General features: G+C 34.1%; 1 protein-coding gene across 7 annotated transcripts in view; it reads right to left on the reverse strand.

Moving 5' to 3' along the window:
• The window catches only part of UBR5 (ubiquitin protein ligase E3 component n-recognin 5), an 85,560-nt gene that overhangs the window by 40,567 nt on the left and 19,315 nt on the right, over nucleotides 1-25,678 (reverse strand). For 5 of the 7 annotated variants that reach the window (XM_032223476.1, XM_032223475.1, XM_032223478.1 and 2 more), the window contains exons 3-20: nucleotides 25,453-25,534; nucleotides 25,229-25,305; nucleotides 24,375-24,494; nucleotides 22,631-22,820; nucleotides 22,169-22,328; nucleotides 14,688-14,837; nucleotides 12,249-12,460; nucleotides 10,836-10,952; nucleotides 9,894-10,004; nucleotides 9,232-9,386; nucleotides 7,382-7,499; nucleotides 6,828-7,012; nucleotides 6,135-6,244; nucleotides 4,991-5,103; nucleotides 3,482-3,625; nucleotides 2,368-2,479; nucleotides 1,759-1,913; nucleotides 866-1,063 (exon numbers count right to left, since the gene is read on the reverse strand). In XM_032223476.1, the coding sequence (XP_032079367.1) occupies nucleotides 866-1,063; nucleotides 1,759-1,913; nucleotides 2,368-2,479; nucleotides 3,482-3,625; nucleotides 4,991-5,103; nucleotides 6,135-6,244; nucleotides 6,828-7,012; nucleotides 7,382-7,499; nucleotides 9,232-9,386; nucleotides 9,894-10,004; nucleotides 10,836-10,952; nucleotides 12,249-12,460; nucleotides 14,688-14,837; nucleotides 22,169-22,328; nucleotides 22,631-22,820; nucleotides 24,375-24,494; nucleotides 25,229-25,305; nucleotides 25,453-25,534 (2,509 nt within the window). The remainder of the gene's footprint in view (nucleotides 1-865; nucleotides 1,064-1,758; nucleotides 1,914-2,367; nucleotides 2,480-3,481; nucleotides 3,626-4,990; nucleotides 5,104-6,134; nucleotides 6,245-6,827; nucleotides 7,013-7,381; nucleotides 7,500-9,231; nucleotides 9,387-9,893; nucleotides 10,005-10,835; nucleotides 10,953-12,248; nucleotides 12,461-14,687; nucleotides 14,838-22,168; nucleotides 22,329-22,630; nucleotides 22,821-24,374; nucleotides 24,495-25,228; nucleotides 25,306-25,452; nucleotides 25,535-25,678) is intronic. The other 2 variants (XM_032223479.1, XM_032223481.1) reach the window with 2 other exon arrangements.

Raw genomic sequence — 25,678 nt, forward strand, 5'->3', positions numbered from 1 at the left:
GTGAGCCAGAAATACAATCAATAAAAATGTGATAATAAAAGATCAATGTTGCATTTTATACATTAATTAGTTTTACCAGTAGGTTTCAGTCAAAAGTGCATGATCTATAAAACTAGTAAATTTTGGCCCTTTAAAATCTACCTGCCTGAAATGGCAAGCAATATAATGTACATTTAAAATCTCTGACTGTAGCCAAATGCTTGCTGACAAGGAGATAAAATGTCTGTTTTAATTTTCAGTATATTTAACACCAAAGCAGAACAATCTGCAAGGAGGAGAGCCTTCTCAGTAGTAGCTCCGACCCTTTGGAACGATCTCCCCGTGGAGATTCGTACCCTCACCACCGTCCAGGCCTTCCGCACAGCCCTCAAGACCTGGCTAGCCCGTCAGGCCTGGGGACAAAGATAATTGCCCCCACCCGAATGATGAATGAATGTTGCTTATTATTTTACTTTATGTATTGTATGTGCTATTGTTTGTATATCCCTTCCCCTCATTTTATGTAAGCCGCCCTGAGTCCCCTCAGGGAAAAGGGCGGCCTATAAGTATTAATAAAATACTCCAAATACTCCAATTACCGGACTATATTTTTAAAGTTTCTAGCTATAACTTTATAGGGTAATGGGTGCTTAAATTGCACAACTCTTCAGAAATAAACTATATAACTTTGAAAAAGATCTTTGATTTAATCAAAGTATTTGTAATACAGCAGAAATCTTCATAAAATCACTATTTAGGAATATCTACAAACACTGAATGCAAACCAGGAGAGAAAATTACTAAAAGATACAATGCCTCTAACTTTGCTTAATATATTTATTTAATTATTTATTTAGCATATAGCATGTTCAATACATTTAATTACCTCAACAGCCATTATGATGATAGCAGCTTTCTTTTTAATGGTTGAATTAGCAGGAATATTTGTTAAGGAATGTACTCCCATTCCCAGACTGCTGATAGGAGGGAGATCAAGCCAATCAGGATCTCTTATTCCACCCATACAATCTTTTGCCATTGGATATATAGTGCCATTTCCATCTCTAAGAATGATTGGTGATTCCTATTTAAAAAGCAAAATATCATGAAATACAAAATTCTAGTTATTTTTTCCTATTGTTTCAGTTAATACTTTACAAAGAAGTTTACATTCCTCATCTACCAGCTATTTTTTTGGTTGAATATTTTTGCCTTCTTGCCTATTTTAACAAGACAAATGTGGCCTCTAGCAGTGTATCAGCTCCTGAAGTAAACCCAGCTCAACTCATCTTAATCACAACCTCTTTGTCTTCAAAGCAATCACAAACTAAGAGCAATTATTATAAATATGCAAACAATTGTTTCGAGCATACAGCCTGCAACCCACCACTGATGCACACATTTTATTATTTCATCCAGTAACATAGATATCACAATATCACAAATTTTAGGGGTGATGGGAATTGACCATTCCTATTTTGTGTAGGGATTGTATATTCACCAATGAAATAGTTCCAAATATTACAGAAAAGGAGACCTTCCCAACATTTTCTTCCCCTCAACTGAACTGTGCCATAGGCTTGGACAAACCCTCTTGATAGTATTAAATATCTGTAGCTTTTTCCTTTCCTTTCCTATTCCTTGCATTCCAAATATAAGAAAAAATATGCACCCTTTATATGGATCAAGAATATTGATAGGTTTCCTATAAAGACATAGTTCAAAATAATTCAAGTTTGCATTAAAGCACATTTCTAAATATTTCAGAATAAAACAAACCTGTCCAGCAGTGAAAATAGCAACACTTCTCTCATTCTGCCCAAGGAAAGCAAGGCTGCTAGTGGGGAAATTATTTTCCTGTTCTGCTTTTCCAGTTGCTAGATCAAAAATGCAATATCTAACCCAATTTCCAGTCTTGAGAACAGCATGGACTCCTAAAAAGTGGCGAGAAAATGCTAATGTAACATATTTATATACTAAAAGTCTTGTTCCTGTAAACTTTAGCTGGGCAAAACAGTTCATCATAGCAACAATTTTTGAACCAAAGTACCTCAAATGGCCTAATTTACAGACTGAATTCAAAATCCAAGACCTACAACTATGGAATTGAAACTTGGCAAAATTTATAAAACATTTTATGACATAAAAATTATCATAAAGCAGTTTATGGAATAATATAAAACATCATAAAGAATTTCCTCTGCTGATGGCAGATACATCTCTGAATGCATCATAACTTTTCTAGTGAAGGCATTAGAAATTCTGTCTTTTTTATGGTATTGAGGGTAAGGAAAAGTCTCTGAAAGGATGATCCAAAGGGTCACAGGTTGTCTATTATTAAACCATAGATAAGCCAAGAAAGTGAGGAAGAAAAAAGTTCACACTTACCTTTTGAATCTACATTAACTGCCAGAATTTCTGTTTTTTCTGGAATACATAGTTTTTTAGGAGTTCTCTGAAAACAATCTGGAACTTTTGGTGTCCCACCAGTTTTTACCACCTGTAACAAATAAGACTCTAATTCAGTTAACTTGCTGTATCTAATGATTTCTCTCATTAAAAATGTAATGAGATTCTTCTGGAGTCTCGGCCAAGCTATTTTTACTTGCATGGTGACGAGAGCCGAGGTGGCGCAGTGGTTAAATGCAGCACTGCAGGCTACTTCAGCTGACTGCAGTTCTGCAGTTCGGCTGTTCAAATCTCACCAGCTCAGGGTTGACTCAGCCTTCCATCCTTCCGAGGTGGGTAAAATGAGGACCTGGATTGTTGGGGGCAATATGCTGACTCTGTAAACCGCTTAGAGAGGGCTGAAAGCCCTATGAAGCGGTATATAAGTCTAACTGCTATTGCTATAACTGCTATAAATAGGTCATCATGATGCTAGAAATCAATTCCTTCCCTCCATTCATTGTCCCTGACATTTACTCAACATACTGAGGGATTTTTTGAAGTTGTTCTAGCTAAAATTTTTGATTATTTTGTCATTCATCATAAGACACATTCTTTTTAATGTAATCTAACAAAATATCCATCATTGTATCCTATAATATCATGGGTGTCAAACTCGCGACATCACGTTGCCATCATGTGATGTTTCATGGCGGTTTTCCCCTTTGCGGAACTGGGGTGGGCATGGCCTGTGTGTGACGCATCCAATCCATGGGCTGCCAGTTTGACACCCCTGAGATGGATAGATAGATAAACTAAAAGCATGTTATACTTTTTTACTTATTCTGAATTTACTGCTGTTTTATAAATGATACGAGGTTTTTGTTTAAAAGATAGAATTTGGGTAATTCTAAAATCTCATTTTAAAAAAAATCAAGGTTCATGAAATATAAGATTTCACATTATCAGTTCTCCAGTCCCTTCTATTAGCTGCTCATTGCTGCATCTTCTATAGCTGACATCTTTTTAAAGATGATTAGCAAATGGTAACGTAGCCCTTAGCAGCAAACTGCTAACCATTTACACTGTCATGTTTTCTCATTACTACACATACTTGTAGTTCATCTATTCGGAGCAATCGGCAATCTTGAAGAAGAGAAGAGGGATCAGGATCTAAACCAGTGCTGCTTGCACAATTTGCAGTAGTAGATGTCCCTGGAAATTTTACAGCAACATAAGCACCATCCACTTTTAATACCTAGAATAAAAGTATGTAAATAGAATAAAATGAAAGACGTAATGAAGTTGAAAACTTAAAGTTTTAAGATATACTAAAAATATTGAAGTTTTAAGAAATACCTTTAGCGTCAGAGATGCTGCCTACCTTATTTTTAAAGTGGAAGGTCCCAGACACAGTTTTTCTACCATATGTATACCACAATATAATAACACATAATTTTGTTTTGCTAAAGAACATGTACTTGAAATAGCAACATAGCACAGTAGTATCATAATCTATTTTTGTGGAAGATGCCTATATTCAATTTAAACAAATCTTCCAGCCTCACTAAAAGCTTCTGTGCTCCCAGGATTGCTCTGGGCCATCATTTTAGTATTTTATCAGAACAGAATGAAAAAAATCTAGTATCTTACTTCACACAAAGAATCTTTTTTTCTTAATTTGTAACATAGCAGGTTATCCAGTGTATCACTTAAAGGTAAAGATTCCCCTTGCACATATGTGCTAGTTGTTCCCAACTCTAGGGGACGGTGCTCATATCCATTTCTAAACCGAAGAACCAGGGCTGTCTGATAACAATTCCGTGGTCATATGGCCGGCATGACTAAATGCCGAAGGCGCAGGGAATGCTGTTACCTTTCCACCAAGGTGGTCCTTATTTTTCTACTTGCATTTGTACATGCTTTTGGACTGCTAGGTTGGCAGAAGCTGGGGAAAGTAATGGGAGCTCACTCCGTTACATGGCACTAGGGATTCGAAGTGCCAAACTGCCGACCTTTCTGCTCAACAAGCCCAGTGTCTTAGCCATTGAGCCACTATGTCCCCATTAATATATCACTTACAGAATACTAACAAGCTCTGAAAGTTGTCAACTAATTGCCTAGAAGCTGTAGTTTAAATGTATTTTATTTTTATGCTGCCTTTAAAGAAGTTCAAAACCAAAAAGTATTCCCCACTCCCAACACATTAAAACTGCAATTACCTAACTAAAACTGTTATGTTGCAATATTATATACTCAAAATGCATCTGCTATTTTGAAGTGATATATTCTAATTAAGTGACTTATGATAGCTACATCACTTATAATCTCAGACTGCATATGAGAATATATATTTAACACTAATCGACAGCTCCCGTTTAGCAGAATAACTACAGAGAAAAAATATTCATCTATTTGAGATAATATCCTGCAGCAGAGAAGCAGCTTGTAATGTATCTTGTTTTGATTACGGCCATTCAAAATAGACAGCATCTAGTTCAAAAATATTTGTACACATCTCTGTTTCAGAATAAAATATTTACTATGACAAGTTTTGATGTAATTAAAAAAAAGAAAATCAATATCCAAAAGTAAACAAAAATGGAATTTGTTTTATACAAACCTTCCCAACAGGAACATTTTTAACATCTTCCACAAATACAACTTCTCTAAGAGACCACTGTTCCTCATTCACCTTCTCTTCTTCTTTAGGAGCTGGGGTAGATCTTCGCCGTTCTTAGATAAGTACAAAGAATGGGGGGGGGGGGTTTAAAATACATTTGATCATAGAAAATCTGCATATGGCTGCAGTGCAACTTATTTATATACAATATAATTATATTATAACCAAATGAGATAGGTGATTTAAGAAATATGAAGGATAAATAAAAATAAACTTTCTCATTAAAACACTTTCATCTATTAAATATTTTATTGATCTCTGAATCTATTCTTAAAAGGTTGGCTGCATTCGGACATAACGATAAAGCAGGACTGCTGAGGATTCTAGCTTGTTGTTTACAAGCTGCATAAACCTGGATCTTAATATTTACAGGAGTTCCATTTCAGGTTAACAACCACATATAAAGAAACCACAGATGAAAAAAGTACTTTATACATGTGTAAAAGCCCACACAACATTCTGCCATGTGTGAAATACTTCCCCTTCCACAATGTCTTCTAAGTCGAACAGTATGGCAGCAACCTTTATTGCAGATAAGGAGGTCTTCTCTATATTTAATCCACCACAGATCTGCAAAGCCATTAATATTGGAAGAACAAGTAACTAGGCCATTTGTATATGTGTTACTCAACTGCCACTGTTCAAAATTTCCCATCAGCGGCAACAATTAAAGTAATCAGAAACAGCTGAGGAACAAAAATTTCCTGCAGAGCTAAATCAATCTGACAATATCCTAATAATGTATTCTATATGTCGGATGTGGAATTCACACTGCTGGGATGAATTAGTGACTCCCACTGGCTGGAGAATGCAACAGGAGCAATTCGGCCTTGTGCTACCTACAAGCAACAGGCAGAATTCAGAGCAACTATGTCTTGATACTACATTCATATATAGTTAATGTGATGAAGAAAATATGAAAACATCAGTGATTAAAAACAATAAAAAATATAAAAATAGATCAAAAATTTGGCATTTTCCAAATAACTATATTAAGATTTTAAATATTTAGACATTAATTATGGATAAATCGCTACAATTAGTGACAATGCAATTACGAACTATTTCCTTCCATGTAACTTACTATATGGCATTGATGCACTGCTTGCTATTGAAGACGCATCACTGCAGGTAGAGGCTGGAGAAGGCGGTGGGCCCATTTCAGTTTTCACTGGTTCCTGCTTACTTTCAGGCCTAAGATTTCAAAGAAAAAAGTAATTTATGTACTTTAAGTCAGTCAGGCTTAGAATTCGTGTTTTTATTCTAGAATTGCCATTTCATTTTTTCTTATCCCATTTACACGTTTTCTAATTTCATTAATTTGTATCTAAACTGGTTTCAAGTTAATTTATTGTAAGAAATCTCTCTCATTTGGGACAGCATGCAAAAGTCATAAATAAGTAAGTCTGCTTTCTCACAAATTCATTATAAAGACTGATCAAAGCTCTGGATATACCTATTCATTTTTCTGATATCTTTAGGTAACCAAGCCTTGTTAATATAACATTTAAAAACTGTTTAAAATGTACAAATTAAAGAATTGTCCTTAGTGAAAATTGGAACTGAAATAAAAACTCAAAAATCCTGAAAATTATGCTTTATTCAAGGCTGTCTACCTAATTGCTTCTCTCCATTACTTGCTATAGTCCTTAGAGAAATAATCCATTTAGGTGAAAAATGTTAGCAGACTGAGATCCATAATTCAATGCTTCTCAAAGATTTCCACCTATGAGCAGATGTATTAAAGAAGTTCCTCACAATATTTTAGAGCACTTACTTTGTTTCTGTAGTTTTATTAGCTTTCTCCATGTTCTTTAAACTTTCTGGCGACCGAAGCTGAAATCTACAGCTATCATTCATATTCCAAACAGACTCCATTAACACACCAACTTTAGGAATTCCAGCACTAATTGAAAAGGCCACTGCACCAGCATGATAGAGAGGATTATTCCTCAAACACACCTGCAATAAAGAAATAATGAAATAATTATAGTAAATTAAACATCAAAAAATCAGAAGGAAAAACTGTATTTTATAGATTAAAATGTGATACTGAAATACACATGAATGTTTAAATGCAACATACCCAGGACACAGTTTCCTAACAGTAAGACCCTCAGCGTGATTAAAACTATAGCTTAGTGATAAAAGAGAAAACAAAGAGGAGAATATATTTACCAGGCAGAGTACATACTATGGATATCTGAAATTTCATCCGTTCAGAAAACAAGGTGCTTTGACTTAAGAATTCCATTTACAGATACTGTGACAGTCTATAACTCATTTGTAGTTCGATTTGTTCATTTTTTAAAAAAATAAGCATGTACATACCTGAGTACCAACAGTGATATTTGGCATTGAAGATATACCAGCACTAGACTTGGGCTTTTTATTTTTGGCTCTAGCCTTTTCCAGCATCTTCTTTCTTTGGCTAAAAGGAACTACACCCCTAGGAAGAAAAATACTAGCGTTAAATATGAAATGGTTGTAATAAAGTAGAGTAAGAAATTAAAACAAGAGACAATAAAAGACAAATACATCCAGCCAATAAAAGAGTTTTAAGACTTGAGAAGGTAAGATTATATATCAGGCAGTTCCTAAAATTGTGGTTCTAATAGTTAACTGTTCACACTGAGTTAAGAATATGTACTTTGAAGTCTATGGAAAATGTCAGTGGAGGCCAAGATTAGAAAATTAGACATTTCATATATAAAAAGAAGATAGAATGTTTTCCCCAGCATGTTTCATCCACCACTCTGTAATGTGCACTCATGATTGTGTTGCTTAAATAGACACCTATTTTTCCCAGTCTTCTTCTATCTGACTATACTCCAAGTTAGTACATATTTCTTCTTGCCTACCACTGAAAGCTTCCATTAAGATCTTTAATTTTCCCAAGATCATCTCTGTCTTTCATGGTTTTCTTTCCTTAACTATTTCTATGGCTTGATTTAATAGCCAGTCTGCCCTTTGCCTTTCTCTTTTGCAATTATTTTTTATTTATTTCTACCTTTCTCAGGCTCTCTCTGTACAAAGTTAATATCTTTGAATCGGTTTATGACCTCATACTCTTCAGGAATGTTTTTGATGTTTTATCTTACTGGAATGTGATTCTTTCTTCTAGTCTTTTTTTAGATTGATGTGAAATTTCTGTGATCAGCAGCAGATGGTCTGATCCTCAGTGAGCACCTGACAGCATTTTGCAGTTCAGCAGATCACTGTTCCATCTGTGTCTATGTAAGATGCAATTATGTTTGATTATGATGCTGTTTATTTGGACATTTTGGATACCACCATCTTCTGAGCTATTGAAAAAGTTAGCAACATACAGCCCAAATTTACTTCCAGAAATCTATTAGCCATTGTTGAGCATACTGGGGGGTTCCTTGTCTTGGGTTTTCAAATTTTTTTAAAACAAATGTCCATCTTTTGCATTAAAATCCCAATAATTATTAAAGCATGTTTGGTGTTTGATCTATTAGCTGCTATAATCTTTAATGGAATTAAGCAAACACTTCTCTCTCTCTCTTTCTCTCTCTCACACAATAAATCTGCTATCTTTTAGATATGTTGAGACTATAACTCCTAACATTCCATCTTCTTGACCAATAAAAATTAGCAACTTGCTGTAAGGGAAAGATTTTGGTTCCCAAACTGAAGGCAGCATTGTTCTTTTCTTATTGTTTGTTACAACCATGTTTTATTTCATTAATATATGCAAACTTTTTATTTTTAAATTCAAGGACTAAAAGGCAGAATAATATAATCTCAATCAAGCAAATACACGTTGTAGTATCATATACCATTTTAAGCATTCAGCCAGAAATCCGGTATTTCAAATTAATCTCTCTTAATCACAAAAGCATCCTTTCTCTCTCTTTCTCAAGATAGCCTGACTCTCAAGCAGTACGATCCTTATGAATACAGCAAATAAAATTATGTTTTCTTCTATTTGATTAAATAAATGGGGAAAGTAGGTAGCTTTGAATTGGGCAGGCTTACAATTGTAATAAATCAAATTAAACCCAAACAAGGTTGGCATATTTTTTATCATGTATTCACCTATTATTTTTCCAACAAAAAAACCCTCTTCAAAAATAAATAAGCTGATCAGCAGAAAATTTTTGTTCTTTGCAAACATATGAGTATATTTCAAACTTTGAATAGAAATATACACTTACCACCAATATAAATTATTCTCCAACTGAGCACATGTATACAGGGCACAACAATGCAGTGAAACTATCCGTTCTCCTTGAAGTTCTGAGTAGGTCTGTGCGGTATGTTCTAATTTAGAAGCTACAGAACTCAAAGTTTCATCTACCCAAGTAGCCACCTGAAAGGGGGAAAAATAGTGATCATATAGTTTCATTTCAAAATATTATTTTAACCAATAATTACTGGCAAATCTTTATACACAACATAAACAATCTGTTACCACCACGTTTGAGATGAAATTTTAACACACACAAAAAAAAAAAAATTAAAGATTTTGTTTTGAATAATTTTAAGAAGCAAGAGTTTTGGGGGCCATATTCAAGGCAGAAAAAGCCCAATGTGCTTTTTATTAACTTTCCAGAACTGCTTTTGCTCCATCTTTTTTTGTTAAAGACGTTTTCCTTTTACTTAATTATTTCTATACCAAATATACAGCTTTGCTTATTTGACAACAATTAAAACCCTCATACTTATGTTGCAATAAAGTGAAAAAATGAATATAATTGAAATTTAATAGCAATTTTATAAAAATTACTACTAGAATGATAAAAAAAACTAATACAAACTAGAAAAAGAAAATGTTTTCTCAAATGTTTACTCAAATGTTTACTCAAATGTTTAATACCTTATTGTTTTCGGTAGCAACAGTTGCTCTAATGCTATTTGCAGAAAGAAGAATTATCTTCTCATTTGTCAATCCCAATGATCCTGCACGTGGATGATGTATTGATGGATTCTTTGGAAACAAAACCATCAGATAGTATGTTATGAACTCATCAATGAACTCTTGGCATTACTTTCCTGCCAAGGGTCAATTAAAAAGCAGATTTTGTCCCTTCTCAATTTTATCTTCAAGAACAGCAGCACACTTTTTGCCATTAAAGTGATTTTTTTCTATTCAAGCAAGACAGAGCATTACAAGTCAGAAAAGGCCAAGCAGAATAGCTCTTGTTAAAAATTCATTGCTATCACTGCTACTTCTAACTATGCTGGATGCCAAATCATTCCACTGATTGCACAGCACTGGTTAGATTTTAGTCACACTCTGATGTAATCATAGAACATTAGTTTTTATTAAATATGTATTTGATAGCATTAAACAAAATTGTTTGCCAAGAAAATGAATGAGTAGATCACTGAACAAATTACTCAAGGCACAAATTACCAGACTAAAATTATTATACTAGGGACACCTTATATAAGGATCTAACTTTCTGGAGACTATAAAGCTGAAAAGGGTAAGAGGAGGGAAAGAAAAGAAGAGCTCAATCAACAGCAAGATGGATGGAATTAATTACAGTGGCAACCGGTACACCACTGCAGCATCTGAAAAACCAAGTTGAGACAGATTATCATGGAGAAAATCTATGTCAGGGGTGTCAAACTCATGTCATCATGGAGGCGTCACATGACATCGCTAAACTGGGTGGGGGCGGGGCCATTACCTGACTCATCTGGCCCATGGGCCACGGGTTTGACACCCCTGATCTATGTGATCCCCACGAGCCAATACTAACTTGATGGCAAATAATGAATCAATCAAATAAACAAATATAATTGTATGTACCTGTGTGTTTCTATATGGTTCAGATTCACTCCACTTCCACTGATAGAGCTCCCCTTTACTGCTCACTGCGACCAATTCAGAATACAGAGCACCAATAGAAATAAATTTCATTCCATCCTACAAAATCAGATAAGTTTAAATGTTCAACATTGTAATAATTATATATTTAATGTACACCTTGATGTTATCACACAGGAATACCAAGAAATGTGTACCTGAATAAATAAAATATTGTTTATCTACAAAGACTGAAGCTGACTGATAAAAATGATACTTTGTAAAATCAAGAAAGACTTTTCTGCACAGCTTTTTATTTAGTCAATTGATTGCTCATATGCACCATCCATATCAAAGTGGACTGAGGAAGTTTATAAATCTCATTAATTACTATTTAATACAATTTTACCAAATTGCCACCTTCCTGATAAGGTTAATGTACATTAGGTAAATAAAAATGATGAAAGGTAAAACGAAGACAAAGGATTTTTGTCTTTGCTCTCAGTCTCAGGGAAAAACAATCCCATGCTGCCAAAGAAAAAAAAGACATATAGAAAAACTGAAAAATTGTTAAGAGAGATAATTAGTTAAGTTTCCCAGAAATATAGTATACCAGATGCCAAAATTAATGGTCTAGCCCAGGGGTCGGCAACCCGGGGCTCTGGAGCTGCATGTGGCCTTTTCATTCTGAGTCTAAGCTCTGTTTCTGGACCCTACTGGAGGAATTCATCTCTTCTCCATGCATGAAAGAAAACTGCTCTGCTGGGAAATGGAGCTCAGATCTTTCAAATCTGACCTCCATTTCTGCAGCCCTTTGGAGGAATTCTCCCCACCTTGGCAGGCAGCTCTTTCTCTCTAGAAGGGCTACCTGTGGATCTCAGCTTCACAGAGTTGAGATCTTTTCCCTGCTAGCAGCCCTTTCACTCTCAAAAAGTGGGGAGAGAATCTCAACTCCATGGTAGTTTGCAATCTTCCCTGCTGGTTTTCTGGGGCCGGTGACAGAGAAGATTACACATGGTGTTTACATATATGAACACTGGTGCTTGATATCTAGTTGTAAGCGCGAACAGGTTGCAAAGCAGCAGACTGTGATCACCTGACCAGGGGGGGAGGGGGTTACGATTGTTGGAAGTACTTTATAGGCTATAATGCACCCTTTCTGTGGCAGTTGGAACTTAAAATGGCTGTTAAGCCATGGTTTTAAATTGAGGACTATCTGTATGTGAATTGTCCTGTCATTAAAGTCAATATTTAAAGTATGTATGTATGTATAGACCATTAATTAAATATTAAGCAAAGCCAACCACATAGAAGTAACACAAACAAACAATGTATTTTCAGACTGTTGGAAAGAGAAGAAATGTAAATATATAGATTATACATCTTATATATTAATGTAAAAAAATATATCAGTACCTTATCTGGCCACCACTGCAAATCTTCTCCTAATGAGACTGGGCTTTGGACAGGTGTATTCTTCTTGTCAAGGTTTGGCTCTCCTTCTTTGCTTGTAGAGCCTCTTTCATTATCAAATGAGGCTCCATCAAGCCACCTTCGTTCACGCAAACGTAAAACGGACTCACGTTCACGCAACAGCTCAGAGTCTCTCTCTAAGGGAAGAAGGAGAACTGGTATGCAATTGGGTCACACCAGTGGGATAAAAGTAAGCCACTCTCTAGTAAAGACCCTTCAGGATGCAACTAACAGCAATTACAATCTATTATGAAATATAAACATCAAAAAGGCATGCAGCACTCAAAATATTAACCCTTTAAAGCATATGTACTATTACTGCCAAAATCATTCAAAATGTAAGAATGATACTCAAAATCTATTTCAGGCCGAGGAAGCTTCAAGCTACTCAAAATGAATTTTTTTTTTTTAATTATATCATTGGATATATAGAACAAGATAAAAAGTGTTTTTCAAAATTTGTAGTACCATATGCAAAGAGTATATTATGGGTGATGTATCAAACGGTACAAACAAAACAAAACCTAGTTTCAACTAACAAGAATTTGAAGAGACTTTTAATCTAGCAAAAAAGGAGTGTTTATTAGAGAGTCTCAGCAGTTCCCCCACCACCACTTGAAAAAGTTAACACACAATCCTACAGTGTTGTAAATTTGCTAATCCAACCCTTTAAACAAAATATATAGCACTTGATGTGATTTTTTTTAAAGTTCAAGAGTAAAGTTGATTAAAGGAAAATTTTGAAATCAGAAAAGTTCTAGAAAGATTTTTTAAGGAAAAAGTTCCTTACCAAAATGCTTTCCCTTCAATTGGCCTACAAATTGTCTAAAGCCAGTACGCCAGTTCTCTCATACAATTAAAATGTTAAGTCAGGTAATCAAACTAAATATCCAAGAGAATATATACATGGAAAATAAGGATTTTTCATCTTAACATAGAAATAACCTTAGAAAGGAAAAGGGAAGGGATTTAAGAAAAATCAGAGGATGGATATTTATACATGCACATAATGCATTTAAACTATATTACTCCTTATTTAATACCATTCTTAATCAAAACATGCCTCTTTTCTTTTGCCTTACTTCTTTGCTCTGTCTTCTATCACTGTCATCCTATTCTCCACTTCCTTCAACAATTGTTTAAAAATGAATATCCATTTAGCTCTCATAACTTCTCTATTACTAATGTTTTGATAATTCCCCCCCCCCTTAACCTGACCTCATGGTTTAGTTGACGTCTAATGAGACCATAATGAGGAGGGTTAGGAATATGTGCATTAAAAAGAGGTAGTGGCATGTATATAATTCTAAGATTGTCCCCAAGACCTATACATATATAGATAAGGCCTTTGGTTTTAATCTTCACTGGTATGAGTAAGCAACCCATTTCCCTTCAACTGTGATTTTCATAATTTCTGACATTTTGCCCTACTGGCTAGATTTTATGGGAATTAAAACCAAGTAAACAGATTTTAAGATGTCTACCATCTTAGAAGCTTCATAAATAGCACAATGAAGCCATATATGATATATGATAATTTGGAAAATCACCTTATATTCACAACCATAATAAATTTTTAACTAACTGAACACAATGCACTAAATATTTATGCATGTGAATACTAAGAAAAATATTAAATGGGTAGAATGAAATTCAAGAATGATTTGTAGAAGAGGTTGGATTAACAACTGATAAAATGCTCTGGACAAAGTACTAGTTCTTTTGAAGGAAGCACCAGATCCAGTATTGGATTTCATACATTTTCAAATCTTACTTATAATTTGGTTTTACGCAAAATATTTTGTAGCTGCTATTTCTAAATCTATATGCAAAAAATAATAATTGCTAGGCTTAATATATTTTAAAGTGTCACTGATACTATATTTTGCAAAGAAATTATTAACTATCTGAGTGATACATAACTTTCACTGCTACCCATCTGAGCACAGGTAGGTTTTCTAGATTTGCTATAAAATTATGCCTCCATATCAGAGAAGGCAGAAAATTCCCTATGTATCAACTAATTTTAACTTATTCTAAAGTAAACAAGTGATCTTCTGGGATGTTTCAGAAGAGAATAGGTTTTTAGGCCAATCCTCCATAAGTCTTTGTTTTTTTTAAAAAACTGGCTTCGGGCAGACAATTTTAAAAGCCTCATGCACATTTCATCTGTCAAGACATTTCAAACATAGTACTAGTATTTATTTTGTAACTTACTAGAATATTTTTGAAATGTTACAACTTAGAAGAAAGTTTTTAATTGTCTATATTTAGAATAGAAATTGCACACACAAATCTAAGACAGAAATCACCAGCATGTGCTATAACTAGTACTGCACAGCAATACTACTTATTTACAAAGAAAAAAAGGTGCAAAATTACCTCGGGACGAGCTTAGCCTGGAAAGTGATGAGCGCCGAAAGGATGGATAACCAAAGTAACTAATATCTTCTGAAAACATAGCATCAGCATCAATAATGACACTTGGGTGAGCAGAATGTATGTCAGCATCCAGAAGAGACATAAGATCCTCTATAAGAGGAGACAAGGATCTGAGGTAAATTATCAGCTACTTGAAAATAATCTAGAAAGACCATCACCAAACAAGACAAATCTACCAACAAAACTGATCTTTTCTTCCAATTCCCTAACATATAAATATTTTCCTACTGCTCACATTTCAATCAAACAAAATATCCTAGAATGCTAATCCAATGTTATCTACTGTCTATCAACTGCTTGCTTGCTGCTTCAAGCCATTAAGTCTAACCTCATCCTAAGAACTCAAATGTTAGACAAAGCTATGAACAGTTAAGCAATATAAAGAGACTAAATCGTTCCAGAAAACAGCATGTGAAATGCTTCCTTCAAAAGAAAAGAAAAAAGGAAGAACGAACCTCTAATTTTATCTGAAACTAAGACAATTGTTACCTAAACTGAAAAATGTCATTTTAATGGAGTCTACAGATGACTATGCAAAAATATATACACATATCTTCTGAAGAAAATATTTTATGAGACTATGTTTATGGTATCAAGTTAACTGAAGCGTTGATAGGGCAGGAGTGTCTCACTTTTGAATCACAATCTTGGCATAAAATCTCAGCTGTTGATAGAACAAATGGTCTCCCATTTATAGCTTTTTTTCTGCCACTTTTCTATTAAATTTAATTCCCAGCAGGGTAAGAAATGATGCCTAAACTGTCAGCAGGTGCAGTTAAGTTTATCCAGAAAAATCTCAAGCTTTATAAATTCAACACCTTGCATTTTAATAGACTCCTAACCAACAACTTGCCACACATAATCCAGCCACAACAGACACTATATTATCCTTACTCACCTGTCGCTTTAATTTCATGACCTCACTATGATGTCATGTGCAACTCTTTTATTTCCCATTTCTTTTCTACCATAAGATAACTGAATTCTTAGCTGTCAAGTAGTGTCTGTCTGATTCCTGATACAAATAATCCCAGTATGATCATAATTCAATTCAAATAACCTGACCTTGATTTTTACAGATCAATATTCAATATAAATATTTATGTTTTCTATTTTCCCATGTCCATCATTACTGTATTTCTTCCCAGAAACCATGTCCTATTGCCCTATTTTAAGAAAACACTGGTTTATGCAATCCTTTCAGCGTCCATCCAAGAATTACACCACAATGGAGCAGTACCTCAATAACTTTCCACTTCTCCACCTATGGTATCCTATAGGAAATGTATTGTGTTTCTGAATTACAAACTACAATTAGCAACCAAGAGCAGGAAGATTTGCTTTTAAATGCATCTTAGCTACTTTTCCACATCTTATTAATGAAAAAAATCAATTACTTTTTAAAAAAAACAGGTTAGAGGTATGTGAAGTTTCACAAAACAAGAAGCTCTAACCATTAGCATTTAATTCAAAAAATTTCCCACACATTAACTAAATGAAAAAAATTGGATAATTTCCAGCACCTTAGTTCCTTTCTTCCTAATTTAAGCTTCTCATTGGAATACCGAATAATATATAATTCAATCCCCCTTCATACTAACCCTCCAAAGAAGTATTAGTACTTGCTTTCCAGTAACTATTTAAAATGCTCAGTGGATCATCTTAGAACATCGTATTTCACAGCTATTACTTTTCTTATACATTCATGCTCAGAGTGATATATTCATTTTGAAACTGCAAAGCAAAATACTACAGCAATACAGTAACTCTATCATCTTAACTGCTAAGCAGGATCAGATTTAGTTAGCTAAATGAGTGGGTACCTTGAAATATCAGAGTTGCAAGCTAGACTAAGAAGTTGGGGCAGAAAAATTGTAGAAGGCAGCAATAACAAATCACTCTGTGTTGTTGCCAAGACAATTATATGATCATTTCCACGCAGTCACAAATGTGAGTTGGAGATTTTGCTTTTACATGCATACAGAAAGGCAACTCACCAAATGTTTGCCCTCAATACTGTTAATAATGTGGATAAATTATAATTATAATGTATATAATCATAATGTTCCTTTTTTATGAACTCAGTGCTAAACATCTTCAGAGCTGTTGTGGATCTCCAGGCTGTAAAGCACTGGATGTAGTGTAGCAGAATAAGGTGGTAACTCTGACAAGATGGTGTTACATTGATTCTGTATGCTGGATTCAGGATCAAGATTGTGTTCTTTCACAGGCCTATATTCCTCCTTAAGTAACACATTTTCAGCCCAGGGGTGCTTTTAAATCCAGCTCAGATGATAGACAGCCATGTAACAACTATGGCAATTAGGTTTCTCATTAACTTCAGCTGATAAATCCTGAAGAAGAAAACCTAGATTTGGTTATTTGTGGGATGATAAGCTTAAAGCAAGATTATAGTACACTCTAAGTAGAATTCTTGGGGTGATGCAGAAATTTCAGCTAGACTGGAATATAGAACCAAATATGGTAAAGGCTATCTGTTTATGTTTCCACATTACTGTTAAGATTGAAACTGCTTTACTATTTGCTAACTGCTTTGGGGGACACAGCCTAGAATAACATTGTTTAGTTTTCAAATTTTCTTTTATGTTAGTCTACTAGCCTTACAATTAGTTCAAAATTCCACATGGCACTTTTTTCCTGACCTTGTCAGTCTTGTGGAGTGTGACATGACCAAAGAATGCATACATGGCCCTGTGGAAATAGGCATTCTCTCATACAATTTATACATAGTGCAATTAAGGCAAAGTTACTCCTAGTCTCTTTTTCACACTTCCCCATTCCTTTTTTCTAATGGCCTTGTTTCTCCCCTTAACTGTCTTGCTCTTCTGTCTGTTAGATATTCCATTAAAGATATCAACCCCACCACACACAGTTGAATATTCAAATCAATTTGTTTTGCCCACTGCAGATCCATATTATAGAACTGACAATCAGACAACAGTACATCCCCCCATTATTACATTTTAGGGTGGTGTTTAAAATGTAGTTAGACATTTCTATATTTTATTTTTAATATAGTGCAATGTATATATTTACTGTGTCTTTGTGCCCAGAGCTATTAAGAAGGTAATTAGCATATAAGTCTTTTAAATATGCAAATGGAATTCATATTATTCACTCTAATAAAAACTAGACTACCGTTCATATAATATATATTAATTCATTATAATCTAAAAATGTTTATTACAATTTAATAAATAAAACCAACCTTCCTTTGTAATCTTACATATCTGGGCAAGACATTTCACTCTATAAAAAGGTTGTACAAATTTATGTTGAGAACTAATTAGTGATCCTATATTCTTATAAAATTTTAAGAAGTATGTATTCTTATACAATTTCCTTGAACAGTTGGCAACTTGGACTCTTACCAAGAACCTGAATAAGACATATACTGTATTCTTTCTTTACATTCATCCCAAATTTAAAGTTTTTCTTACAATAGGTATATATCTACCTTTCAAATACAGGATTGTTAAGAATCCAGATCATTTTCCCATTTCAATAGAAGAGAAATATGTAGCTGTGGAGTTCTTGGTATTCTCTGAGCTTCATTACCTGACTAGGCAACATCATCAGTGTTAGTGAGTATGGGGATTGCTCCCTACTGTTTACATACAGTAGTTGTCCTAGCAATATTGGTGGAGATATGATTTTTCTCCTTGGCAATTCCTTGATTTTTATTACATTTAGGCTGAAGGGGAGTCACTAGCAAAGGGACTCAGATAAGTAATGTTCTCTTCCAAATTTGTAACTAGGAGCAATTCTAAATCTAATAAAACATACTGAAAACATACTAAGTAGAATAACGAATTCTACTTAGTGAAAACTAAATGAAAAAGTACTATAGGATAATATTAACTCTGCCTTATGCATTATTTAACTTTCTATTTAAGTGAAAATCATTTTAATATCTCTCCAGTAAAATTGTTAAAGTGGTATGATTTTGAAAGCCGTTTGGTAACAAATACAGCTATACTGTAGTATTGATTGTAAGTATAAAATGTTCTGGAAAAGAAAATTGGTCAATTCAGCAGGAACAGAATTATAATACTGTATAAGACTAATGATAGATTAGACTATAAATTGCCCATAAATTTGATCCTCAAGAGGGAGTCAAACACAAGCATTTAACAATCAAATAACTACTGCCTTAGGATTTAAATGGGCTTTTAAATGATAATAAAATAGCTACTCCAAAGTTTTTTTTCTTAAATTACTACTTTGCCTCAGATGTCATACACATTTGCTACTAAATACTGCAGTCAGAATTCAAAAGTTTTGTATAAGCGAAACAAAATTACAGCTTGCAATAACCATGAAGCAGAACTGTAGAAATGCTTATGAGAACCAGGAGAACCTTAGCAATCAACCAGCAAGGCTTTTAACATCTGCTTTTAAATGAGCAATTTATCTCATATAGCTTTATAGATTTTTTTTCATACAAATATTTTCTGACATTGACACAGCTTTGGCAATTCTCTTATAACTGGAAACCTTTTAAACTACAAAAATACTCGTTCTCACTGTACTTATCGTAATACTCCATTTTAAATGTCATATTTTGTTTTACTACTATAAAGTGTTATATATTAAGCAGAAAAGTAGGGTATAAATTTAATCATCATCATTTTCACTGACATCTTGTCAGTTAGGCTGACTTAGCTGCCGATTCCTCTGTGAGTGAATGTCTCTAAGAAACTGTCTGTCACCAGCTTAGCCAAGTTTAGTGTGATATGTAAATGTATATGTTTTCATCTACAAAGAAAAATTACAGAAAGAAGATATGGGCTGATTTTAGTTTGTTAATAGCTTCATTCTCTGGCTTCTCCCAAAACCAGAATCCAGTGCTGCCTTGTCGTGCTATCCCTGACTAACGAGGCACAGATACTTCTTTCCCCACATAGGTTCCAGACGTTATCACCAGGAACTCAAGGATGTGTTTATCACTACACCACCTATATTTGTATAAGGATTTTATTCCAATATTCTAATTTTACACACTTATAGCTTAGAACAGAAGTGGACAACTATGGCCTTTTTACGACCTGTAGACTTCAACTCCCATGATTCCTGAGCCAGCATGACTGGTTGAGAAATTATGGGATTTGAAGTCAACAAGTCACAAAGGGCCCTACCCTGGCTTAGAAGAATATGTGAGGTGACACTTTAAAAATCACTTTGATTTTATTAAGATGAACAAAAGCAGACTGAAAAACACCACTGCCAATGTGAGCATATTAAACTATGAAATGCTTTTTAATACTTCCTTTTTAAAACCAGTAGTATATAAAATTCCAGAAATAAATTATGTGCAACCAAGGCGTTAAATTATTTATCTCTAACATGAAAAATAATACATTGTCTTAAATTAAGATCTGTTCTACCATTCAACTTGCTGAACTACAGGACACCATACAAATCAAACTAACTAGCTTATTAGCAGCACTGATAATCATCTATGGAATGCATTGATGATTGTGTTTATCACCACTATGAGAAAGGGGGGGGGGGTTGTGGGGTTTTAAATTGTTGGTTTTTTAATCCTACATGCTACCTGAAGTTATAAATAAATAAATTTGGAAGCTAAATTTCTTATTATGATGTTAATAAACTAAGAAAAGGGGCATTTCAACAAACGTAAGGATGAAAACATAAGAAATGGATGATAAGGTAGTCCTTGACTTACACAATTGACCCCAAAATTTCTGTTGCTAAGCAAGACAGTTCTAAAGTTAATTTTACCCCATTTTACAACTCTTCTTATCACAGTTGTTAAGTAAATCACTAAAGTTCTTAAATTAGTAACACATTAAATGAATCTGATTTTGTTTGTCAGAAGGATACAAAAGATGATTACGGCACTGGGACACTGCAACCTTCATAAATATGAGTCAGTTGCCAAGCGTTTGAATTTTGATTATGTGACCATGGGGATGCTGCAACAGTTGCAAGTGGGAAAAACAGTTTTTTCACTGCTATTGTAACTTCAAATGGTCGCTAAGTGAATTATTGTGAGTTAAGGACTACCTATATAATAATTGATCAAGAAAAATAGCAATAGCAATAGCAGTTAGACTTATATACCGCTTCATAGGGCTTTCAGCCCTCTCTAAGCAGTTTACAGAGTCAGCATATTGCCCCCACAGTCTGGGTCCTCATTTCACCCACCTCGGAAGGATGGAAGGCTGAGTCAACCTTGAGCCGGTGAGATTAGAACCGCTGAACTGCAGATAACAGTCAGCTAAAGTGGCCTGCAGTACTGCACCCTAACCACTGCACCACCTCGGCTCTATATATTAATCAACTAGAAAACCACTAGTTAGTAGAATCAGTAGTAGAATAAAAACATTCTAAACCTCACAGTGGTAATTCATACATTTGGGTGTGTATTTTTTTATTTATTTAATCAATGGGAATCCCAAGGCAAATTTCATATGGTTATTTAGCCTTATATGGCTAAATATTATGCCACAGAAAATAAACCTTTGTCTAATCATAACCACATTAATTTCTTCCCCAGTCATTTCTTAGAACTGACTGGGGAACTTCAGAACTACTATTCCATCGTTTCCAAAAACACAATATTTAAACCGCAATAGATTTATTCTAAAATATTAACATTAAGCTAATTCTCTGGTTATTCAAGGTAATATAAAAGTGCCTTCCCGCTTCTTGTTTTGGTATAATCTTTTTTCTTCAACAATTTCTATTTTAATAGAAGTCTGCTTTAGAAAGTAATTGCGAAGAAATAAACAGGATATAAAGAATTATTTTTGCGTGCAGTGTGCTTTATTAAAGTATTTATATCTAAGTAAACTGTGGCACAAAAACAAACACTAATTGTAGGTTTATTAATTACATCTCAATGCTGCCTTACTCCCAAACATTAATCTATGCAATAGTTACATGTTTTTGGACCAAGTTACTCTTTCTTGACTTTTTTATTTGTAAATATTAGAAACTTGCTTCAGTATGAACTGTTTAATAGAAACCTCCCAAAGTATACTGTAACTGTATCAATTAAGATGCTCAAAATATGTACATTCTTATAACACAGAATTTCAAATTGAACAATAATACAGATAACCTCCAGAGTCCCTTACATTTCATGATTCTGTGTGGCGCCTTCCTGCACTAGGCAGTATTTTGGATTATACGATTCCTAAGGTTCCTTTTAACCCTCATATTTGACATATTCATTCCAATAGTAAAAGTAATAAAAAGCTGGCCTGATTTTGCCTTACCTATTCTTTTTGTTCTTTCTTCCAAAACACCAATATTTTTTAGAAGAGAATGTTAATTATTTATAAATATTGCAGAATACCTACACAACTCTTATAAGAGCTTAAAATGGCTTTTTTTTAAAGAAGGAATAAGAAAACATTCCCCACACAAACCTCCTGGAAGGTAGGATTCACTTGCTGTATCATCACCATCATCACCATCCTCATCATCACGACTCAACAAGTTGTTCACCGCAAGATTAACATCAAGATTTGTCCGTTGAAGCTCTCTGATAATTACACTTCTAGATTTTCCTTGTAAAACAACTTGTGCCTATGCAAAACAGAATGCATACACACATTAAGCTGAATAAATGATTCTCAAGACAATTCCAATTTACAAAAATAAAATATGACCGAGAAATTAAACTGAATGCTACAAATAGATTAAAAATGCAATCCTTAGTGCAATTAAAATTGTGCAACAGAAAATGCAAGTGAACTGTGCCTTTTGATCTCTCCCTCCCTCCCTTCCCCCCCCCTCATAATGGAAGAAGTATAAAAACTATTCACTGACACAACCAAATTCTTTTGTCATAGAAATTTTAAATAATTCATCCTAAAAGACATTCATACCTGTGAAATGAGTTCTTCTGGGATAACAGATGCTGGAATCACCGGTTGTGGTTGACTACCCAGTAGACCAGACCCTCTGTCACGTCCAGTTCGAATAACTCGTGTTTGCCTTCGTGAATCTCTAGCTCCAGCTGATGATCTACCAGATGATCCTCCCCCACTTCCTCCCACACCAGAGCTCCATCGACTTCTGAAAAAAAATTAAAAGTAAAGGATCAATGTTTCTGAATTATTTTTTAAAGTTATCATGTATTTGAACTGAACTGTTCCCTCTCCATGAGACAGTCCGTTAATTCATGTTAATTCTGCAGTTTGGAAAAGATTAGAAACACTGCAACACATTCATTTTCCTTTGCTATCCACTATATCGACTCTGAGCACCGAGGGCTCCCTTTAGAAGGGAATATTCTTTGCTCCAACCAGTTCTGTAATTCGTTCAAAGTATCATTATACAACATCTATCCATCCATCCATTAGACATGCAGGTGTGACACTGATTTTCGCAATCCAAATATCAATCTACAAATAATTTAAAAACAATTACCTTAAATATAACATATGCTTAAACTTTTACCAACTTAAGTATTTTTCTAGGAATAGATATTAAGAAATCTCACGTTATCTCAGGAATATTTTTTTTTTCGTCTAAAAAATCAATGATTGTTTTAAAATGTGTATGAGTAAAAATCGGGGGGGGGGGGGAACCATTGAAGTTAGCCAAGATTCATTTTAAATTGTTTTACTAGCAGAAAACATGCAACATCAATCTATACTAGCAGCTGTTCATAATCACGCTTTAAAACTGAGTGATCTATTCTAGAACACCACAACAGAAGTTAAACATAAGTGTTTCAAATGATTCTAATTACAATTCTAACTAGAAATGTTATCATGAATCATTTATAAATCATGCTAGCTTTAGTCAAGAAAAAAGCAACAATAAATTAGAACACAAATATTGAAATATTTGAAATATTCTTTTATTTCTCCTAAAAAGCTTTCCAAGTGTATTTTTAATACTGTATTGCATAGAAAAATATGCAGGACATATATTTATCTAAAATACGCTATTGAAGAAAAAAATCTAAACTACCTATAATAGCAGTAGTCTAATCTGAAAATTAAAGTACAGGTAGCCCGCAAATTATGACTATAATTGGAACCAGAATTTCTGTTGTTAAGTAAAGCTGTGGTTATGTAAGTCATGCTCGATTGTATAAGCTTTTTTTGCCACGGTTGTTGAGTGAATTACTGCAGCAAATAACACAGAGGTTAAATGAATCCATTTTTCCCCATTGACTTTTCTTGTCAAAACTGAAAAGGTTGCAAATGGTGCGTCACATGACCCTAAGACTCTGCAATCATCATAAATACATGCTGGTTGCCAAGCGTGTGAATTTTGATCATGTTACCGTGGGGATGCTGCAACGGTCATAAGTTTGAGGATCAATTGTAAGTCACTGTTTTCAGTGCCATTATAACTTTGAAAGGTGTTTAAACAAATGGTTTTAAGTCGAGGACTACCTGTAGATTAAATATTTCTTCAAAATGGATTTAATGGATGAAATATAAAATATAAAATCTTTCTTAATAGCATTTAAAGAAAACTACCTAAACCACCACTGCATTGGAATGATCTTCATACATATGGAGATGATGTTATGCATAGTCACACATAACCAAGGTAACCTTTTATAACCATGGCATACAAACAGGTTGCAACCTCAACCCTATCAAAACTTACCCAAGGGTGTTGCCTGCCAGTCTGCCCAGAGTTTCAGAACCAGACAGAAACCATGGGGAATCACTAGTCCTGCCTGGCCTGGATGTCCTTCCTGCCCCTGAGCCACTGCTCAACTTTGAACTGAAAGTAAAAGATGGTAGATCAGTCACAATACAATCCCAAATGGGTTAAAAACAAGCCCTGGAATCCCAGGTTTAATTTCTCAGGGACTTAGTCTGGTAACACACCAGCTTAAGCAACACCCTTGGGGAACCTTCCAAACTTAGCTAAAGGATATGACAATCTAACAGGGACCAAGGAAAAGCATGCCAAGCATGCCAATACAGTTCTTTTATTAGAAAATGTTTTATTGCAAAAGTAGTATTAACTCTCATGGTGAAACTATTGTGTATGTCTTCAAATGAATTACTATGTGTTAGACTATGAATTAACATAATAAAATTTCAAACTCCTGCTTTTAATCCCAGTCTTGAATTAATGTAATACTCCTATATCCTTTTAAAAACTCAGATAAAAATGTGAATCCAGAAAACATATCCTGGGAAGTGGTAACATCACAAATGAAAATATAATAATTCAGTTCTATTAAGACTATTCAATTCAGCAGTCAATGCTGGTTAGGGCATCTAAATTGTTTTTAATATTTATGATTCATCTCTTATTATTTATATACAAATAGGTTTGAATTAATTTTAGCATCTATAAAATCATCAGAAAGGTACATCAAAATATATATTTTTAAATTATCCCATTTTTTTTCAATTCTGTTAACAATCCAAATGAGTAAAGTTTAAAAACAAAGTAGGTTAAAATATTTGATACTTGTTACAAATCAGAACAAAAGTAGCTCTTACCCATCATTGTTATCAGGTTTACCCAATTCTAATCTGTCTGGCTGAACTAAAAAGCCAATTCTGCAGACTCTACCATCCTAAAATTGAAGGAAAAAAGTGTCTATTAAACATTATACTTAAACTGCATTATTAACATTAGCAATTATTAAGTTGGTCTAACCTTGGACAACTAAATTTAACTACAACCAGGATATTTTAATTTCAGCCTGATGTGAGCAATTTACCTCAAGAAGAAATGCAGCATGATTTGGTCCCACTACACACTGTTTAATTGTTGCCTGTTCCAAAACATTCAAAGGAGGATGGCTGAAAAACAAAAAGAAAAAGAAAAAGAAAAATCCCATGACTGAAACACTCTTGCTTTAAGAAATGAAAGAAAAGTGGCTTGTGTCTCTATAAAAGTTTCTTCACTGAAAATACATAAAAGTGAACTGCTGGTTTTGGGATTTA

Source organism: Thamnophis elegans, chromosome 8 (assembly GCF_009769535.1).
Source record: "Thamnophis elegans isolate rThaEle1 chromosome 8, rThaEle1.pri, whole genome shotgun sequence".
Classification (NCBI taxonomy): Eukaryota; Metazoa; Chordata; class Lepidosauria; order Squamata; family Colubridae; genus Thamnophis; species Thamnophis elegans.